The 20,915-nt window shown below is 38.0% G+C and overlaps 1 protein-coding gene across 4 annotated transcripts in view; it reads left to right on the forward strand.

The window, feature by feature from the left end:
* The window catches only part of map3k15 (mitogen-activated protein kinase kinase kinase 15), a 35,047-nt gene extending 14,371 nt beyond the window's left edge, over positions 1-20,676 (forward strand). For 2 of the 4 annotated variants that reach the window (XM_088001255.1, XM_088001256.1), the window contains 20 exons: positions 755-905; positions 1,474-1,581; positions 1,748-1,797; positions 2,349-2,444; positions 3,485-3,572; positions 3,651-3,784; positions 4,797-4,924; positions 5,042-5,172; positions 5,958-6,063; positions 7,355-7,512; positions 7,594-7,777; positions 7,882-8,056; positions 8,674-8,848; positions 9,683-9,868; positions 10,115-10,220; positions 11,786-12,026; positions 14,856-15,034; positions 17,874-17,980; positions 18,057-18,133; positions 18,953-20,676. In XM_088001255.1, coding sequence (XP_087857381.1) covers positions 755-905; positions 1,474-1,581; positions 1,748-1,797; positions 2,349-2,444; positions 3,485-3,572; positions 3,651-3,784; positions 4,797-4,924; positions 5,042-5,172; positions 5,958-6,063; positions 7,355-7,512; positions 7,594-7,777; positions 7,882-8,056; positions 8,674-8,848; positions 9,683-9,868; positions 10,115-10,220; positions 11,786-12,026; positions 14,856-15,034; positions 17,874-17,980; positions 18,057-18,133; positions 18,953-19,046 — 2,674 coding nt within the window. In that variant the 3' untranslated portion in view covers positions 19,047-20,676. The remainder of the gene's footprint in view (positions 1-754; positions 906-1,473; positions 1,582-1,747; positions 1,798-2,348; positions 2,445-3,484; positions 3,573-3,650; positions 3,785-4,796; positions 4,925-5,041; positions 5,173-5,957; positions 6,064-7,354; positions 7,513-7,593; positions 7,778-7,881; positions 8,057-8,673; positions 8,849-9,682; positions 9,869-10,114; positions 10,221-11,785; positions 12,027-14,855; positions 15,035-17,873; positions 17,981-18,056; positions 18,134-18,952) is intronic. The other 2 variants (XM_088001257.1, XM_014982179.2) reach the window with 2 other exon arrangements.
* The last annotated feature ends 239 nt before the right edge of the window (positions 20,677-20,915 follow it).

A 20,915-nucleotide genomic window follows, 5' to 3' on the forward strand; every position in this document is an offset into this window, starting at 1 on the left:
TAACGGTGTCAAAGTTTTTTAAGCTAACATCAACGGAGGGAGTTTTTTGAAAGAAAAAAAATTTGTGGATCTTCAACAAACTTTTTAAAATATGCCTTTTAAAAACTACAAGCTCAGAAGTGGTTTAGTTAAATCACTGTAACAGTTATATAGCAGTTACTATATTTGTTATGAAGTAGTAAATACATTCTGAAAGTAGCAAATAAAACAGTGTTGACTGTGTTTAGGGCCATTGTAGATAAAAAAAAACCAGCAGGAAAATATTTCTGCCAAAAAACGTGGAAATTTTAAAATTAATCTCAGAAATTTTCTTTTAAAAAAAGAGACATTTCTGAGCTCCAAAAGTTGAAAATTTGAGAGAAAAAACTCAGAAACTTTAAATTAATCTCAGAAATCTTTAAGAAAAATCATGGAAATTTCTGAATTAGAAAAGTCAAAAATGTTAAACTTTTGAAACTCAGAAAATTTCCAAGTTTTTTTCTAGAAAATTTCTGAGATTTATCTAAAAATTTCAGCGCTTTTTTTTTTAATCACATTTTTGACTTTTCATGCTCAGATATTTTTCCTTTTTTTGTTTGTTTTTTGCAAAACGTGTTGTATAGGCTTTAGAGCTTCTAGCTTCTACTGTAGCTCTTAGTTTCGCCGTTAGATATTCTATAACCAACATTTTGAGGATAATGGCATGCATTCAGAGGAGATTACTGATGCTCACTGGCCTCATTAATTTTTGATTTGTTTAATTGTTTCCTCTCAGGTATTTGCGGTCAGTGGTGCAGAACCTGCAGCTGATCCAGAGGTTTAAAAAGCAGGCGGTGGAGCATTCCCCCCAAAGAGAAAGACTCGACTTCTGGATGGACATCATCGTGGAGGCGACTCAGGGAACCACCAAGAGGCTGCGGTTTCCTGTACAAACAACTGATAAATAAACTTAAAATACACACATTCTGATATTTAAGTTTGAGATATTAAGGTCATTATAAATAAAGTTGGTTATTGTTGTTGTAATCCCTACGCTGCCTAACTGTAGATTTTTAAAATTACGATGAAGTATTAGGGCAAGACTGAGAAAAAAATGTGAAAATAAATTTACAATAATAAAGTCTTAACATTAGAAGAATAAAATCATAGTATTGCTAGAATAAATCAAAATGATAAGAGAATAAAGTCATAATTTACAAGTTTACTTTTGTAATATTGACTTTATTCTCTGATTATTTTGACTTTAGTCTGATATTTTAAACTTTATTCTCATTCCACTTTATACTTGCAATATTACAATACATTGATATTGTATGTAGTCATTCTATTTTGAGAATAAAGTCATAATTTTACAAGAATAGTTGTAAAAATATGACTTTAGTCTCATTTTGACTTTATTCTTGTAATTTAATTTTAAACATTTTCTTAGTGTGTCATTTAAAATAACATAATAAATCCTAATATTTTTGTGTGTTTTCTTTTGTTATTTTGCAGGTTTTGATTTTGGAGCCAACTAAAGTTTACCAGCCTTCCTATGTGTCCATAAACAACGAAGCTGAAGAGAAGCATGTTTCCATCTGGCACGTCTCTCCTGTTGAAAGCGTAAGAATCGCATATTTTAAACGATCACTTAAAAGTTCATCACTTGGTGAAATTTGTTGTTTTTTGCTGAATTACCATACACTTTGGTTTCAATATGTGTTTACTTCAGTTTCAGTTATTTTTGATTTCAGCATGAATTATAAATTAAATGTTTTAAACTCCACAGAAGGGAATCCATGAGTGGAACTTCACTGCAACGTCCATTAAAGGCATTAGGTAGGTTAAAAACACAGTTAATTCATGAGCAAGATGACTGTGGTTGTTTTAATTTTACACTGAAACTCCAAAAATAACACTTATTATTATAGATTGCCTTTACAAGAGAAAGCAGCCTCTTAGTTTCAACACATGCATCCTGGAAATGTGTGAATAATTTCCAACCTGTGTGAACTGAATGCTGATTTTGCCACCTGGAGCTGCAGGTTTAATTTCAGGTTTGGTCATCCTGCCATGTGACCTAACCGCCTTACAATCCCCTCCTGCATTTTTAAAACAGCAGCTACATAAGTAGTGCAACCTGAGACGCTGCTAAAACATCTATAGATGGACTCAGAGTGAAGTAACAGAGAAAACATGACTCATGATTGTTAATGGTAACTTAACCAGGTGAATTTCTTCTCTTTGCTGCTGCAAAAAATAAAAAAATCTGACACAAATTAAGAGTTTAATACCCTCCCCCCCATGTGTTTTTCTCCCACATTATCCTTGTTTTTCTTGTATTTTTGAACTGATGCTTAAATTACATTTTCTGTTCGCTTCGTTTGCAGTATTAGCAAATTTGACGAGCGCTGCTGCTTCCTTTACGTCCATGACAACTCTGACGACTTCCAGATCTATTTCTCCACCGAGGAGCAGTGCGGTCGGTGAGGACACACACCTCTAGATGTGTCTGTGTAGGTGTTTGTGTTTATAGAGCATGTGCAACCTTTGCAATACTTTTAAACCTCTACCCAAAATCTTAGCCAGACTTTTTGTAATCTCTTATGATGGTTACATTTTTTTTTTAAATTTTGGACTGCACAAATTTTATCTCAGATCTTTTGTCAATTCAGGTTTGAGGCCCCAAAAACACTTCAGAGTGTTTAAAGTAATTTCTTTAAAACAGTGTAAATGCAAATCTTTAAAAAAAATCTTAAATTCATATATGTAAAATTAAGGCCTTAAAATGTCTTAAATTAAATGGAAAAAACAACAACAACAAGTTGGCCTTAAATACATTAATCCCAGGTCTTAAATATTGTTGTGATAATACAATTTAATCTCATATTTTATGTAGTTTTTTTTTTTTGCAAGGCTTTTTTGTACCGTCTTCTGTGACTATATGAAGTTGTAACTAGCGCTAGCTTGCTGCTAGCTAACTAGCTACCTAGAAAGGGTAAAACTAGCTAGTCTTTTTATGTCCATCATGAGTAAGTGCAAATTTATCAGCAGTTGGCAAGATGATGCTCATCTTCGCCATTTTGACTTATTTATTTGCGATTTTCTGTGATGCAGGTCTTAAATTCCTTTCATACTGGTCTTAAAAGTCTTAAAAAGTCTTAAATTTGAGTCGGTGAAGCCTGGAGAAATCCGACAGAAACTTGAAAAATCCAGGAAAAAACTAAAGAAAACCTGATGGATGTCAATATTTTACCCCATATCTCTTTAAGCATCAGTTTGTTAGTTATTCAGCTCTTTTTCTTATTTATACAGCAAATAAATGTGAATATTGTTATAAAAGTGTGACGAACTTCTGAAGCCCTTCCAGTCGAAACCATATGAAGACTGACATGAAAACCTGGCAACCTGAAATCATGAAAATAAGGGAATGAGAGATGACTTCAGTGTTCTGCACAGTATTTTTGTTTTAAACTAGAATCTAAAATAACAGTTTTAATGTGGGTTCATGTGGGGGGTGGATCAGGTTCTGCTCCCTGGTGAAAGAGATGATCTCTGATGGTACAGGGAACGCTGTGGAGCTGGAAGGAGAGGGGGATGGAGACACGCTGGAGGTCAGTCTGTGGCTTCATCACGGTTGTAAAACAATGTTCTGTTGGCGCAAGCGGCTTGTGTTCATGTCTGTGCTTCAGTACGAGTACGACACGGACGAGAACGGAGACCGGGTGGTGCTGGGCCGGGGCACCTATGGAGTGGTGTACGCTGGGAGAGACCTGAGCAACCAGGTCCGGATCGCTATTAAAGAGATCCCTGAAAGAGACAGCAGGTCGGACACCAACAGTAGCTGTTCAAAAATGTTCAAAAAGCTGAATATTTGAAATGTAACTATTGTCAGTAAATCTAAATAAATCTGACTTAAACAGAAGTGATGCACTAACATCGGTATCGGCCGATATTAACCACCAATATTTGTTTTCATGTTATTGTTTTTTTTGTTTTTGGTTGTTTTATTTCCAAAGATGTCTAAAAGGTAGAGAAATATATATCCAGCTCTGGTAAAAGTGAAAAAACTGAAAAGCTCCTGGTTATTCCACCAAATATTAATTTCTGAACTCTTTCTGAGTTAAAACATTAGTATTGTTGTTTCTAAATGAATATTTTCTTGTTTTCTTTGCATTATTGAGGTCTGAAAATGCTGCATCTTTTTATTTTGACCATTTCTTATTTTCTGCTAATAAGTACAAAATATTTGCTTGGAATATCAGAGACATGTTGCCAGTAGTTCATAGAATAAAATAACAAAGTTCATTTTACTCAAACATGAACCTATACAGAATGAAATCAGAGAAACTGATCATTTTAATTGGTCTCTTAATTTTTTCCAGAGCTGCATATAATGTTTGTAAATATCGGTTATCAGCTATAAAAGCTGATAACCGATATTCTGTTTTAATCTCAGAATATTAAAGCCAGATTTTTTTTCCTTTTTTGCAGTGGCTCTAATCTTCTTTTGTAATAATAAATGGAAAATATTAGGAATGCACCAAGCCGATCGTAGTCCCCGATTTTACCTGCCGCTGCAAAGGCCTAATAATCAACCGCAGCCCTCATCTGAATGTTTGCAGCCAACAATAGTCGCCCCACAGTTTCCAACTCAGCGACTGTTCTGCTACACTTAGAGCCATGTCAGGCTTTTTAAAGATTGCTGATCAGCCAGGAAACTGCAATCGGTGCACCTGTAACATTTATATTTTCTCATTGTATAAAATAAACAGCGCTCTTAATTAAAAATCAAAATGCATTTTGTCTTTTTCTGTTCTTCCTGTTCTGTGATTCAGGTACTCGCAGCCACTTCACGAAGAAATCGCCCTTCACAAGTACCTGAAGCACAGGAACATCGTTCAGTATCTGGGCTCGGTTTCTGAGAACGGATACATCAAGATCTTCATGGAACAGGTGCCTGGAGGTACACATCTGCACCGCAGAGAAACTGTCGCATCGCCTTGTCAGATCGATTCTTAGGAAGCAAGGCGACCTCTTCAAGCTTCCAGGTTGTTGGACGTTACTAGTTTTTATTTTCCAGGAAGCTTGTCTGCTCTGCTGAGGTCGAAATGGGGACCTTTGAAAGAAGCGACGATCATTTTCTACACCAGACAGATCCTGGAGGGGCTGCGATACCTGCATGAGAACCAGATTGTCCACAGAGATATAAAGGTGCCAGTAATCAAATACAAAACGGTGATAAATACGGGGCAGCTTCAGCTCATCAGCAGAGAGGAAGGGAAATACAAGCTGATTTTACACAGTGGCAGGTTAATGTTTCCAGTACAAATCTGACCAAAACCTTCTCTGTATTCCACTAATGTCGAAAAAACACAATTTCATAATTGCAGTGTTTCCATTAAATAAGAAACACAATTGAAATCACACGTGAATATGTTTGTTTGTGTAATAAGAAGAAAACAACTGCTTCCTGTTTTCTTCTTCATGGTTTCTGCCAGTAGTAACATCCCATTGCTGGTCATGTGACTCCTGGGAAAAATGTGTTTCCGTTGCAGTTTTGCGAAATAAACTATTTTCAAAATGGTAATAAAGAAACTACCTCATCCTAGTGCAAAACTTTTTATTAAAAACCAAAAGTGTTTTTTAAATTGACGTATTTCCATTAATCAAAAAAAAAAAGTCAAATTGCAGAATTATATGGTGAATGGAAACACAGCTTCTGTTTCTCTTGTTAACTACGTTTATCTGTCTGAGGAACAGATAAAAGTAGGGTTTTAGTTATTAAACCCTGCATGTTTAATAACTAAAGTTATTCTGGTTTAAATTTGATATGAAAGTTTTGAGAAGAACAGTTAATTAACAGACCGAGAACAGTTCCCTTTAATCCGTTACTGATCAAACCGCCTATTTTAGTGCTTAAAAGCCAACAGGAAGCAAAAAATATTTATTTTAAGGTAAGTAAAACTGGTAAATAACCTTTACTTTATCTTCTGCAGGGAGACAATGTGCTGGTGAACACCTACAGCGGCGTCTTGAAGATCTCTGACTTTGGAACCTCGAAACGCTTGGCTGGAGTGAATCCCTGCACAGAAACGTTTACAGGTAGCCTGCAGCGTGATTCTGTTATAACAGAGGATAGAAAACCAGAAACAGTGAATAGTTTGAATTATAAAGGAATTTATTGGAGGTGAAACATTGTTGATCTGCTAACTTTTTAAGATAATAAACCACAACTGACACCACTCTTTAACATGAAATGTAGCGTCTCTAATAAAAACTAACATATGTAAATAATAAAACCTAAATCTTACATATAATCCTGTTTTTTAGAAACATAATAAATTGAGTCAATGCTGGTAGAAAGATCCTGTTTAAGCTGCACTGCAAAAACACAAAATCTTCATTTTTGGTCAAGTTTCTAGTGCAAATATCTTAATACACTAGAATATAGGAGCTTGATTTGTAATTCCTTGATATTGTTTCAAAAATTACTGGCTCCACTGGCAGATCATTGAATTTATAACAATAAATTTTTATCTAATACTTTTTAATTCAATAATAAGGAATTATTGATTCAAATTCTCTCTTGAAAAGTTGCTTGTAAGTTAGTTTAGTCTCATTTCAAGTTTACTAAGGTATTTGTGGTACAAACTAGATAAAAAGTACCTGGTAAAATTTTGTGTTTTTGCCGTGTTAGAAAAATATTATTTAGATACAAGTATTTTTTATTTTTACAAAGTAAGCATAAAAAGATAACTGCAGCTAACGTTACTTTAATGTTGAAATGAATCTGTGAAATGTATCACATTCTTAATTTAAACCCACAAATTGCCTCAGAAACTAAGCAGGCAGTTACACGTTGGGCCACACAGACAGCAATTCAGTCTGCAATAAATAAATGGAGTCATTGAAATGCCTCATGCTCTGAGAGCAAACATCAAATGACCCTCCAGATGTCAAGAGCCTCTATGGAAACACTCAAGCATGCGGGCGTGTGTGGACATACACATTCATTGGCCATCTGGCCTCCTCCTGCAGCCACAGAGGTGTGTAATTAGATTAGCTAATCAAGCAGAGGCAGAAGGGTGTTTACCTTTCATTAGCGGGTCTGTTGGCCTGCTTATCTGTTTCTGCTGCTCGTCTGACGCGCTTCTTTATGGCGGCTCCTGCAAACCTGCTCTGAACTTTGGGATGCAGGGAAAATTCAAGCAGGAGAAATGGCCGTCTTTCTGTGCTAATTAACTCATCAGGTGTTTGTTTGTTTGTTCACCAACTGCATTAATCACAAACAAAGATGTTCAGATTTAGACCAGAATTAAACCGAATCCGTCCTGGGAGCATCAGTCTCCAGAAATAGACGGTTTTTTAGAAATGTTTGTGCGGTTTGCTGTAGGTACTCTGCAGTACATGGCTCCAGAGATCATCGATAAGGGCCCTCGAGGCTACGGCGCCCCCGCTGACATCTGGTCTCTGGGATGCACCATCATAGAAATGGCCACTGGGAAACCTCCGTTCCACGAGCTCGGAGAGCCGCAGGCAGCCATGTTTAAGGTAGCTGTGTACAGTCACCATCTTTGAGATGTTTCCACTTCCTGTTAATGAAAATGTTTAAAAACTAGCTTTCTGCTGCAGGTGGGAATGTTTAAAATCCACCCAGAGATTCCCGAATCTCTGTCCCTGGAAGCAAAGTCCTTCATCCTGCGCTGCTTTGAGCCCGATCCTAACAAGAGACCCATCGCTGCCGATCTGCTCAGGGACATTTTCCTCAGGCAAACCACGAAGGGCAAGAAAAGCAAAATCGCCTTCAAACCATCAGGTGGGAGAGAGATAGACAACCTGAACCAGAAAACATTTCCAGAAACACCTGCTGCATTTCCATACCTTCATTTTTGATGCTCTCCTGCATGCCTGTGTTTTCAGACTACATCCACAGCGTTTCCATTCCAGCGCAGCAGCAGGGCGAAGCTGCCGGCAGCAGCAGCAGCGAACACGGCTCTGTGAGTCCGGACTGCGACTCCAAACATGACGTTTTCTTCCAGAGGAAGAGAACCTCTGGCTCTGAAAACCTCAAAACCTCCAGCTCCAACTACCTGAGGTGAGGACAGACTCAGGTTACATCACAGAGACGCATTAGACACCAGAAGGTCCACCTTCCTGTAAACTCTAAAAGTTGTTCAAACTTTTTATTATTATTATTATTACCTGTAGTCTTTGGCTACTTTTTGCCAGGTCTTAAATTTAATTTATGGTGGTCTTAAAAAGTCTTAAATTGATTTTAACCTGCATAAACCTGTTGGCACAGTTTGGTTATGAAATGAAAGGTACGGTGTGGTGAACGGACAATTTCATATTCCAGCAGAAAGTGTCTGGACTTTTCTTAAAAGTATAAAAATAAAGAATTAAAGCCTGATCCTCACAGGAATTCACCAGCTCCTCCATTCAGTGAATAATTGTGCTCATGTTTGGAGGCCAGGTGGCGTCTTTGTGCTCTGCTGCCTTTTACAACATCAATATAACGAAGCTTGATTATTTTGTGATGCTCAGCTGGCGGCTGTGTACACAGGTATCGTGTGTCGTCCGCAGCGCCGCGGGGTTGCGTCCCGCTGACTCATGCTTCCCCTGCACTTCCCTGGGCACACACTGTAGCCAGGAGAGGATTGCATCTGCAAGTAAACTGAAACCGGGTCTGTTGTAAATCATCTTGTCTTGCAGCGTCCCAGACGAGAGTTCGGTCTCAGAGGACCGCAGCGTCCCGCCCTCGCCGGAGGACAGGGACAGCGGCCTCTTCCTCCTGAAGAAGGACAGCGAGAGGCGAGCTATTCTCTACAAGGTCCTGAATGACGACCAGGAGAAGGTCATCTCCAACTTGAAGGAGAACCACATCCAGGTCCGGTGAAACATGAAGCCACATGTGTGAAACGCAAGGCCCGCGGGCCAAATATGGCCCACCGCAGAGCTTTACGGGGCCCAGAGGGACACATAACTGTTGAATGCTTAAATAATGTTTTATCAATCAAATGACACCAGCTTTCAATGGAAGACTATTAGTGCCACAAAAAAGAAAAGTTCTGATTTTTTTCTCAAATTTCTCCAAATTTTGACTTTTTTCCTTAGAATTTACTACAATTATTTTGACTTCTAAGATCAATAATTTGAATTCTGGGGGAAAATATAAATTCTGGTTAAAAAAGTCAAAATAAAAAAAAAAAATTTAGAATTCTGAGGAAAACATGTCAAGATTTGAGACAAAAAAGTTCAAAATTCTGATTTTTTTTCTCAAAATTGTCCAAATTTTTACTTCTTTCCTTAGAATTTACTACAATTATTTTGACTTCTAAAATCAATAATTTGAATTCTGGGGTAAAAAAATAAATTCTGGTTAAAAAAGTCAAAATTCAAAGAAAAAAAATCATAATTCTGAGGAAAAAAAGTCAAAATTTGAGAAAAAAAAAGTCAAAATTCTGATTTTTTTTCTCAAAATTCTGAGAAAAATTCCACCTCTGTGTTGTTCCAACAGAAATAATTTTATGACATAAAAAACATTTTACATAAAAAAGTGCACTTTCTTAAATAGCCACAAGGGGGTGCCACAGTCCTTTTTAAGAGTTCTGCCATCCAACCCGTTTAATTCATGAAATCCAGGTTGTTCTGTGATGTTTATTGGTCGGTAGTGAATGTGTTTCACTGCGTTGTGTTTGTTGATGTGAACTTGTGATTCCAGGGCAGCGAGGAGCTGCTGCTCTCCATGGAGCACATCAAGCAGATCATCTGCATCCTGCGGGACTTTATCCACTCCCCTGAAAGACGCGTCATGGCGGCCACCATCTCCAAACTCAAACTGGATCTGGACTTCGACTCCAACTCCATCAACCAGATCCAGCTGGTGCTTTTTGGCTTTCAGGACTCGGTCAGAACCAGCACAGTCACTGGGATTAACATCAAACATAAACTTATAGAAAAAAAAACGCTTAGTATTGCATTTTTAAAAACACGTGAGGGGCAACAAAAACAGAAAATTAGATAGAAGGGTGTGACAGCTGGATGCAATATTTGCTAAGATTTGCTAAATCTGGAATTTCTTGGTTTATTTAATATTGCAGGCATGTGACATGTTTATATTTTGCACTATTTTGAAAGTCTCTGATGCTCCCAGGTGAACAAGGTTCTGCGAAATCATCACATCAAACCTCACTGGATGTTTGCCATGGATAACATCATCCGCAGAGCCGTGCAGGCAGCCATCACCATCCTCATTCCAGGTGGGAAAATTTTACTCCTGCAGCTTCCTAATGGTGAAATCTAGACATTTCCTCCCTGATATTGCACTAAATCATGTCATATTCTTGTCTGTAGAAGTGAAGAGTGAGTATTTTACCCATCATCAGTGGTTTAAAAGACCAAAATTATCATTTAAGGAAAGTTTTACAACTTACAGTTGACTTTTTAAGTGCTTCATTAGCAGTGAAACTGAAATTATTATTAGCATGTCATATTTGGCTGATTAAGCTCATTGGTGTGCATCATCACACATGAACTTTACATGAACTGAATGTTTTGCACATTCACCGTGTAGATTTATGCAACAATTCATATTTCCCAGAAGGAAGCTTCATCCCCAATATGAGAGTCAATGAGAGAGAAAATTGTTTCCTGTTAAACATTGAAAGATGTTATTTAGTGCTAACAGGATCTTAAGCAGACAGCTAATCAGGCTAATGGCTAACCTGGATGATATACAACTTTAGCAGCATAGCAAGCTAACAGACACTCGAGCTAATAGACAAACCTGACAATTTCCAACAATAGCAGCAGAGTCTGTTAAAACAATTACCATCTAAAATCTCTTAGATTAAAACTTGATGTTGACCTGAGGTTGTATAGGAAGGAAGGAAGGAAAGAGGGAAGGAAGGAAAGAGGGGAGGAAGGAAGGAAAGAGGGAAGGAGGGAAGGAAGGAAAGAGGGAAGGAGGGAAGGAAGGAAAGAGGGAAGGAGGGAAGGAAGGAAAGAGGGAAGGAGGGAAGGAAGGAAAGAGGGAAGGAAAGAGAGAAGGAGGGAAGGAAGGAAAGAGGGAAGGAAGGAAGGAAAGAGAGAAGGAAGGAGGGAAGGAAAGAAGGAAGGAAGGAAAGAGGGAAGGAGGGAAGGAAAGAGGGGAGGAAGGAAGGAAAGAGGGAAGGAAGGAAGGAAAGAGGGGAGGAAGGAAGGAAAGAGGGAAGGAAAGAGAGAAGGAAGGAAAGAGGGAAGGAAAGAGAGAAGGAGGGAAGGAAGGAAGGAGGGAAGAAAAAGGATCCTTTTCTCCGCTCCTATCAATCAACATCCCAATGTTTTGCAGTTACAAAAAGCAACAACATGAAGCTAAAATGTTAAACAGAAGCTTAAAAACAAGGGAGGTTACATCACTAAGCCAGTGCAAAGACAATATTTGAATAGTGTATCAGGTTTACGTTGGGTTCAGTGATGTAATTGGAGCGAATAAGAGGCTTCTGCGGGGTTGGGTTGTATTTTTTTATTTAAACTCTGAAACTGGGCAGCTCTTATCTGTTAAGATCAATTCTTTCCTTTGTCTTTGCAGATAAAAGCGCCTTGCCCTTATTTTCATTCCTGTCGTTCTTTGGAGACTAATAGAGCAATGAGGGGAAACGGCAAATTCACCATGCAGCACAGATGAACTTAGTCATTTTAAAATAAACAAACCTTCTGAGTCACGGAAATGTAAAACACTGAAACATTTAGCTGCCAAACAAGCTGTGATTGATTGATGCCGCAGATGAAATCTGTTGGTTTTATGGCGCAACATTTGACTTCGATGGCTGATTTTGACCTGCAGAGCTGCAGACCCACTTTGGGCCAGCCTCGGAGTGTGAGGGGGCGGAGAAGGACGACGAGGTGGACGAAGAGGAGGCCGTGTTCGGTCCCGTTTTAGCTCCAGCCTCGGACGACCCGGGCACCACGCCGGACCCCGTCCTGAGCAGCACCAACACGCTGAACTCCAGCCACACCCAGGAGCATCAGCGCTCGCACGCTCCGCTCGGCGCCCAGCTGGGGCGGCTCAAGCAGGAGACCAACAGGTACGCACAGAAAGACGCCTCAGGTCTCGCAATGAGCTTCAAATGAGGTGGAAATGACAAAACGTCTGTCGAAACTTTTAACGGAAACTTCCAGATAATCTCAGGCCGGTATTATGAGAAAAATGCTTATCTAACGCAGAAAGTGAAGGTCAAGCGTAGACAGCAAACACGCCCAGAAGCAGCTCAGTCATGAGATGCAGTGTGACGCACAGAGCCGGCCCAAGGCATACGTGAGCTAAGCAGCTGTTTAACGCCCCGACACAATGAGGGGGCCTCCCAAAAGCGTCATTTCATTTTACTTTGTAGTGATAAACTGCATGTTTTCCACATTTTTATCACCAAATTTTACAAACAAGTTATTAAACTTGCTAACTTGTTTACTGTCCCAATAAGCAATACATCGATTAATCGCTTGATCCATTTGCATGATTTATCGTGCAGATGTGTGTCTGTGTCTGGTAAATTTTTGGTTAAAGCCCATCCTCCTTCAGCTGCATCATTTTATGCACCAGGACACAAATATTTGTCTTTTCCAGTTTCTCAAACGAGATTCATGAGTTTTTAGTTGTGTTGGAGAACGGGAAAAATTTCCTAGGAATGTTTTTAATTACATCTTGGTACATTAAAAACCTGAAATTGAGTGCATCGAGCATCATCGTGGTATTTGGAATAAGGACAAAAACAACAACGATTGTATCCTTTAAGCACTATGACAACTTTGTAATGAAAGAGGACAGTTTTGATTTCGTCAGGATGTGCAGAAGATGTAATTAACATGTCAGCACCATAAGGTGGCAGGAAGAACTAAAAATGTTTCTCCTGTTCTGACTGACGCGACGCCGACAGAGAGAACCAGAAACTTTTCACCCCAGGACTTTTAGAAACAGTCGAAGCTGAAAGATTCGCTCAACCGTTTGTTCGTGTCTTCCAAAGTTTAAATGTTTTTTCTAAATGTATCAAATTTTAGTTATGCCTTAAATTTGTACCTGCTGTTTCTGCAGACTTTTTATATTGTATTTGTTTGAAATTCATGATACTAAAGCCTAAAAAAGTTCAATATGTTGGATTCTTTTCCTTCTCTGCAGACCTCCAGTTCTGCAGAATAAATACTTTTGTGTTGTCTAAAGTCATTTAATATTTAATATTAGGTGAGTTATCAGTTTAGCCATTTGTTGTAATTCATGTAATGTTAAATTTCCATCACAATCATCTCAAACAGTTTCAAAATGATTGTCCTTCATTCAGATTCAAACTGAATGTTAAATAAATGTCTGAATGTTCAGAGGAAATTAAAGGCTCACTTTTCTTTTGGTTGTGTAATATTTGTTGTGCTTCTGCTGCTGCAGAAACACCAAACAGCCAAATCTTAGCAATTAGGAGTTAATTATATGGTTTGTATTTGCTGGATAATTACTTACACAGTTCAAAGCAATGTTTTCATGTTGGTTATTGGGAACACTTAAAGGAAAATTAAAGCTGAGCTGATGTGTAAAACACTGTGGCTAACCTGAGAGAAGTGATTCAGTTTTAATAAAACACTTCATGCGTTGTGTCTCTTTTGGATACAGAGGATTACATCTGCATCCTGAAGCAGAAACATATTGATGTATTTGAAGTAAAACACGTATTTCTGCTTTTTTCAGTCAGACGTTAGTGTTTGGTTTCAGGTTGTTAAAAGATCAACTTTGTGACGTGGATGAAATAAAAATGCACCTGGTGTTTTTTTCTCAGGAAGGACCCTTGTTTTGGTTCTGAAGGAATTATTTTGTGAAGGAAGATGATAAATGTAACAATATTTTTAATGTAACAATGTTTCCTGATGCTACAAACCTGTACTGACAAGTTGTTTCACACAAGCCGTCTTTTGTTTCAGTAAATGGAAACTTAGGAGTTCGTTCCGTCCCGTATCCCCGGAAAATAAAACAAAATCACTGACATGTCATGATGTGAACAAAGTTTGTGGAAAGTAAATAAACGACGACAACTTCTAATTTTTCACCTTTTATTCGGTCTAGTGGAGGCGAGCCAATGTGGAATAATTTGCATTTATATCGTTGTCTCCTGCAAACTACCGTTGGAGTTCTTGGCACAACTTTGTCTTCCTCCATAAAGAGGTTAAAAGAAACAATATAAAGAAGAAAAAAATGTATAGATTGAGTTGCTTTTTAACATCTTTACGGGTCTTCCTGTATTCGTCTTTTCAGCAGTTTGGTCTCTTGTTCTGTTTATAAAATGCTTAAAGTTGATGTTTAACAATCATCATGACCCAAAGTCTCCATCGGCCCAGCGGGTTTGTGCCCAGTCCAGTCCGGTTTCACCAGATGCAGAAGTCTTCATTTCCACTAAACTTTAACCAAATGTATCATCTATTGGGAAGTAACTACTGACATTTACTCAATTACATTTACTTGAGTAAGTTTTCTTATTTTTAAAAAGTACTTTTAGGAGTATTTTTACTTTTAGCTGAGTAGTTTCTGTTATGAAGTATTTTTACTCCTACTTGAGTAAAATTTCTGGATTTTCTTCCCACTGAAAGAAAAACAAACATGTTTTAACCAGAAATTCACCAGCCACAGACACACACCTGCATTTTGAGTTAAAGTTTTATAAGTTTTTTTATTGAAAAAAATTATTTTGAAAATTTTTCTTTTGTCAGATTTTGTTGTTTTTTGTTACTTGTGTGGTTTATTGTCATTTTAGTTGTTAAAATACCAAAATCTCCACTTAACTTTATATTTTGATGTTTTTAAATATTAAATGATAACTTGATCACTTTTACTTGAGTAAAAATATATTGAAGTGGTTCTGCTCTTGCTTCTCTTACTTGAGTAAAACGTTTGGGTCCTCTGCCCGTCTCTGGTGTTCTGGTGACACGTGGGCTCGGTGTGGCTGCAGGTTGTTGGAGGAGCTGCTGCAGAAGGAGAAGGAGTACCAGCATGTCCTGAAGGCCACGCTCCAGCAGAGGACTCATGACTTGGAGCTGATCCGAGTCAGGCACAGACCTCCAGGTGAAAACACTGACTCACGTCTAGTGGCACAGACAGATATTTGCTTCATGTTTATTGTTTTTACATCCTGTGTTTGCACATGGCGATTCAACGGCTGCTTTCCGTTCGCCTGAACACGTCGTTGTGATGATATAAAAGTACAATAAGTTCCTAACCAAATTATCCTCTTTGCACCTGCCAGAAATCAAATCTTGCACAGCTTTATAGAAACATAGACACATTTAGCGTAGCTTAACTTATCATAGCATATGATGCAAACAAGGATATTAAGATAACCGAATATCTAAAGGTTTATTAGGAACTCTGACATGGTTGGGTTTTTTGGGTTTTAGAGTGTTTTCCCACCTGATATTCCGGTAGACTGGGTTTGATTTGGGACCAAAATTGCAACATTTGTTACATTTTCGGCTGCAGCTCGCTTTCAGACTGCACTAAAGAACCAAACCATTTGAAAAAGCTGTTCCCCTTCTCGCCTGTGGGGGCGCTGCACAAAGAACCACTGAAGGAAAAAACACAAAAACCTCCAAAGACGACAATGAGCACAACTTCCTTCATTCAAAATATAAACAAAAATGGAGTAGATTTTAGAGGTTGTAGGATTTCTCTTTTGTTTTTGGTAAAAGAACACGAGCAATTTCGCCCCCTAAGAATACATTCACATTTATTTTGATTGTAATTACCCAGAATGCCCTGCGCTTTAGTCCACTTCTGGGTTTCCCCCTGAAAACTTGCTAAGCCTGATGCTCGGGGCGCTAGGGCAGTCATTCATCCAACCGGCAGCCATGTTTTTGAGTTAAAAATGTTTAAAGTTGACAGGAAATTGATAGTTATGCATTATTGGAAGACTGGAAATTAATACATCAACACCAACTATAAAGTCTTAAAAAAGGCAATGATTAAAAAAACTAAAATAAATAAGGCCAAGTCTGGTGGGGGCACAAATAAAGCCTGGTGGCCCACCAGGCTTATAATACACTGGGAAATCCTGCACTTCCTGCTTTTGGAGCGGTTTCTGGTCCAGTTGGCGTTCACATATGCATTCAAACCACACCAGAGTTCACTTCAACCGAACTGGGACCGAGGTGAACCAGAGTTCACTTTTTTGCTCTGCATCAGAGTTCGAGTCCACATTCACACCTCCACAAACGAACCGAACTAAAGCGCCGTTAGTCTCTATTCAGTTCAGAATCCATTTCCTGGAGAAGAACCGTCAGGAGGGACCAATAAACCAATCAGAAGAAGTTTTGCTGATTTGATTAAATTATCTTTCTTATTTTTTTCTTAAACATTTCCTGTTTAAAAAACATGACTATCTCATGTTTGAACTTGTTACATTCAAAATGTTAAAACTGTGCTGTGTGGGCCCTGCAGGAGGACGAAACAGAAATATGTGAAAACAATTAAGTGACATCAATTGACTTAAAGTTTGGGAACAAATTGATCTTTCAAAAGGACGATGCCCCTAAGCTTCAACAAATTAGTAACAAAATGGTTTATGTCAGAGAGGCCAAAGATCTCAGTCCTGCAGGAAACTTGGGCGGAGCTGGAAAGGTTCTGACAAGTCGAGCTTGTAAACCCGTTTCTGTTCCACCAGTTCTGTCAGGAGGAAACGGGCAAAACTCCAACAGACTGTCAGGACACGCTGCAGGGAATTGATCCAAGTCACACAGTTTAAAATATATTTTAAACAAATACACTGCAAAAACACAAAGTCTTACCAAGTCATTTTGGTCTAGTTTCTAGTGCAAATATTTAGTACATTTGAAATAAGACAAAACTAACTTACAACTAACTTTTCAGCAAGAAATAGGAGCTTATTTTACGTCAATAAATATTGGGAAGGATGTTCTGGTTCTGCTGTCACTTTTAAAAACACATTTTTCCCTGTTATAAGTGAAATAATTTGCCTCTTTTTCATCAATATTAAGGATTTATTCACTTAAAACAAGCTCCTCATTTTTACTGAAATGTTGTTTGTAAGTTCATTTTGCCTTATTTTCATTATATTAAGATATCTGTAATAAAAACTAAACCAAACAAACTTGGTAGGATTTTGTGTTTTTGCAGTGTACAAAGAGAATATATATTAAGAGCTTTTGGTATCTTTGCCATTTGTATAATTGTGTTATTATTGTTATTAAACCTAAATTTCCTATTTACCATTTATCCGCCTGTGGCGTTGTGTTTGTGGTGAAGCTCACTGGTCAGCTGCTGTACATGTGCTTTATAAATCAAACTTCAAGTTTGATTAAAAATTCTCAATATTCTGGCTTTTATTGAGAAATAATCAAATATGTCGACTTCTGCTCTAGTTCATTTCTTCCTTCTGTACACGATTTGCAGATTTAATTTGTGCATTTTGTCAATTTCCTGAAAAATAAATGCATAAACAGTTTGGTGTAAATAGCTCTGAAACTTAGGGAGTTAACGATGGGGATTTTTCTGTTTCCCATTGAGAACAATGTCTAAACAGAGTTTAGATAAAACAAACTGACAATTAACTAAAGCTGTGTGTGATTGATGGGAGGTGTTTTATGAATAAATAATAGTTAAGGAAGTTAACCAGGAAGAGAAGAAGATAAACTTGAGAACCTGCAGAAATAAAAGGAACAGCAGTGAAAACAACAGAAAGGTCTACTGATATTTTAACTGTTTAATTGGTTTTATCAGTATATTCTGGCACAACTGGCCCTTTAAGAGCATTCAGGTTTCTGATATGGCCCAAAATGAAAATGAGTTTGACGCCTCTGCTTTAAGCAAAAAAACAGAAAATCATAAAGATAAATTAAGAAGAGAGTAAAGTTTCTGTTGAAGTTGAAGTTTGTGCTTCCTGGTTCAGACGTTTCGCCTCCCTCCATCCTTCATGTCCCAGCGGACTACGAGCCGGACAAGCAGCTCACCGATTGGCTGAAAGAGCAGGGGGCGGACCCAGACACCATCGACAAGGTAGGAGCCCAGCAGGAGTGTGTGGGTTTTCTCCTACGCCGATACTGTAGAGTCTGATGGTAAATTTGTGTTGCAGTTTGTGATGGAGGAGTACACACTGTCTGACATTCTGAGTGAGGTCAACAAAGACGACCTCCGCTCTCTTCGTCTACGGTATTCACAAATCTTCTTTTTTTAATACCTTAAATAGCATTCAGCAGTTTAGCAAAAACAAAAAATTAGTTTTCTTGTGTGTTTTTTTTCAGTGCTAAAGAGGACCTATTATGCAAAATTCACGTTTAGAACGTTTTTATATTTTCATTTGGGTTTTTAAACAACCGCTTAAAAAAAATCACCCAAACAGTTTTTGGCATTAGGTGTCTAGAAGAAGAGCCGTTTCAACAACCTCCTGATGGTTAAGTCACATTCTTCAGGCACTGCACCGTTGCCTAGCAACCTCAGCGAAGCCCAGCTCCGTTACCTAGCAACACAAGCTGAGCTCCAGAATTCAGAATTCCTTTAGTGTCATTGTGCAAGAAAGCACAGCAAAATTTAAACAACGGCAACTCTTAAAATCTCATTATGTAAGAATAATTGTAATGAACATGTTTTGTTTATACACCTATCTTAATCTGTTCAAGGAAGTATAACAGCTCACCTTTAAAGCCTTACATTCGCCTTAGAGATTGGGTCAGGTGAAGATTTTTAAATAAGTTCTCTCAATTTAGAAATACTTTGTTTTATCTAAATAAAACAGATTCTCAACAGAAACACACGTACGGTTAAAACAGGTGGGTAAAAAGGGAAAGTTTTACATTTTTCCCTCCACTTCCAACTTTATGATGGTTTATCACATAAAACCCCCGTAAAACACAGAAGTTTGAGTTTGAAGCTTGACAACATGTGAGAATAGTATCTTAAGGAACTTTAAATCCCAGTAGAAACAGTTTTGGTTGTATCTCTGCTTTGAACTGTTGCTTTCTTCCCGCCCAGCGGCGGAGTGCTGTGCCGGATCTGGCGAGCCATTCAGCGGCACCGAGAGCGAGAGAGGCTGACGGCTGACAAACACTGCAAAGGGGACGTTTAACTACGACTTTAACTTCTGAGGAAGTAATGCGCACATCGACACATTACCAGCCCCGCATGGCCGCCTCTTTTCTTGCCTGTCTCCTCTGTGCCTTTCCACGCTGTCGTCTGTGGCAGACCAAGTCCAAGCAGAGTCCTAACTGATCAGACCAAAGCGCTTTAGTGCGGGCACTACTGTATGTATTTCCAGTGTATTCCTGTGCTGCCACATTGTGTTTTGCTTCAGAGCTTTGAAAGGTTAGGAATTTTTACGTTTATGGAGAGATGAAGTCAGTTTTTTAGTGTTTATATCAGCTCTGAAAGGCTGGAGTGGTGAGTACTAAAGCTCTGTGGTTTGGCCCCTTCAGAGAGTTCTGGTACTCTGGAAGTTTCCTAAAATAATATATATATATATATATATATATATATATATATATATATATATATATATATACTATTATTTTAAAAAATAATTTACTTTCTTAAAAGTAAAGATTATTACTTTAAAAATTTTCTTTTGCATATTTGTTGAAACTATCACTATCTTGACAATGAAACTGAAAATTTGTGAAAAATTTGAACTCTTCTGGCTTTTCCCTGTGCAAACTAGAAACAATCAGATCTAGGAGGAGGATCTTAGCGCTGTCAATCACCCTTCATGTGGCGCTGCTCATCTTCCCCCTGATATCTGCATAGCTTAGCCTGTGTGAATGCTAAGGCTAGTTAGCATGAGCACCAATGATGGCGGATGAACAGTTTTTCTGGAACTGTAACTTGTTCCTCCGCTACATTTAGCAAGGACTACATGAGGTTGATTGACAGCGCTAAGACCCGCCTCTGAGCTCTGATTGGTTGTTTTTGGTCGTCAGCGATGAATTTCATCAGGCGACAGTAGTAGCAGATCTTTTCACAAATTCTGTCTCATACCAGTTGACAGTTTTAACAAATATTTTAAGAACTTTTTTTAAATAAAATTTGTGCACTGCAGCTTTAAGGAGAGTAATTTGACATCCAGCCGCATATTAGTGGCTCAGTTTACCTGCAGCAGTTGTAGCTCAGCCAAAAGTTGGATTTTCTTAATTTAAGCCCAATAATTTGTCAAAAATCCAATCAAATGTTTTGTTGTACACAGAATGAACCCTCTCCTTAAAAAAAACCCAAAACCTAAAATTGACTGATTCTCTGCTTTGAAGAAGCCGTTTACTGTCAACATGTCTGTCAAATGACAGAACTGAAATGCGCATACTGACGTGTCTCAAACACCTTTTAACTGCTTTGATCATGTTTCAGCCGCTCATGTATCATGAAAAAGAAAAATAATTTTTCAGTCAGTGGTCTGGCTGATTGGTTGTTATCCTTCCATTTGCTGCCATGTAAAAAAAACATCCTGAGGCGAATTTGACTTGATCTTTGGGTAAAACCACAGAGTTAAACAACTACCCACGTCAGGATGCGGTGAGTCAACCAGAAGCCTTGAAGTCATATTTAATTAAACATGTTGATAGATTTTAACTGCCTATTATCACCTTTATGTTTGTATGCTTGTAATTTATTAGCTAAAATTGTCCTTTCTCTTTTTTTATTTTTGATGTTGTATATTGTTATTTATCTGCTTTGCAACTGCAATAAACTTGTGAAAGTTGTGAAAATAATGACTTTCTTGGTTTGTTTATCAAATTTCTTGCCGCTTTCCGGTGCAAAGATAATTTGATTTGTAAGTTTTGATGCTGTAAAGACGGGGTGTCTAGAACATTTTCCTCCAAGGATTCAGGGGCCAAAATTTTATTTTTTCTCCAATTAGAAAATGCTTAAATATCTTGATGAATTATTTCAGTTTTACCTGGACAACAATAAATAAAATGTAATATTTTACGTTTGCTTTGCTTTGCCG

This window comes from Poecilia mexicana, unplaced genomic scaffold (genome assembly GCF_051168715.1).
Source record: "Poecilia mexicana isolate PSO_F unplaced genomic scaffold, ASM5116871v1 scaffold_20, whole genome shotgun sequence".
Lineage (NCBI taxonomy): Eukaryota > Metazoa > Chordata > Actinopteri > Cyprinodontiformes > Poeciliidae > Poecilia > Poecilia mexicana.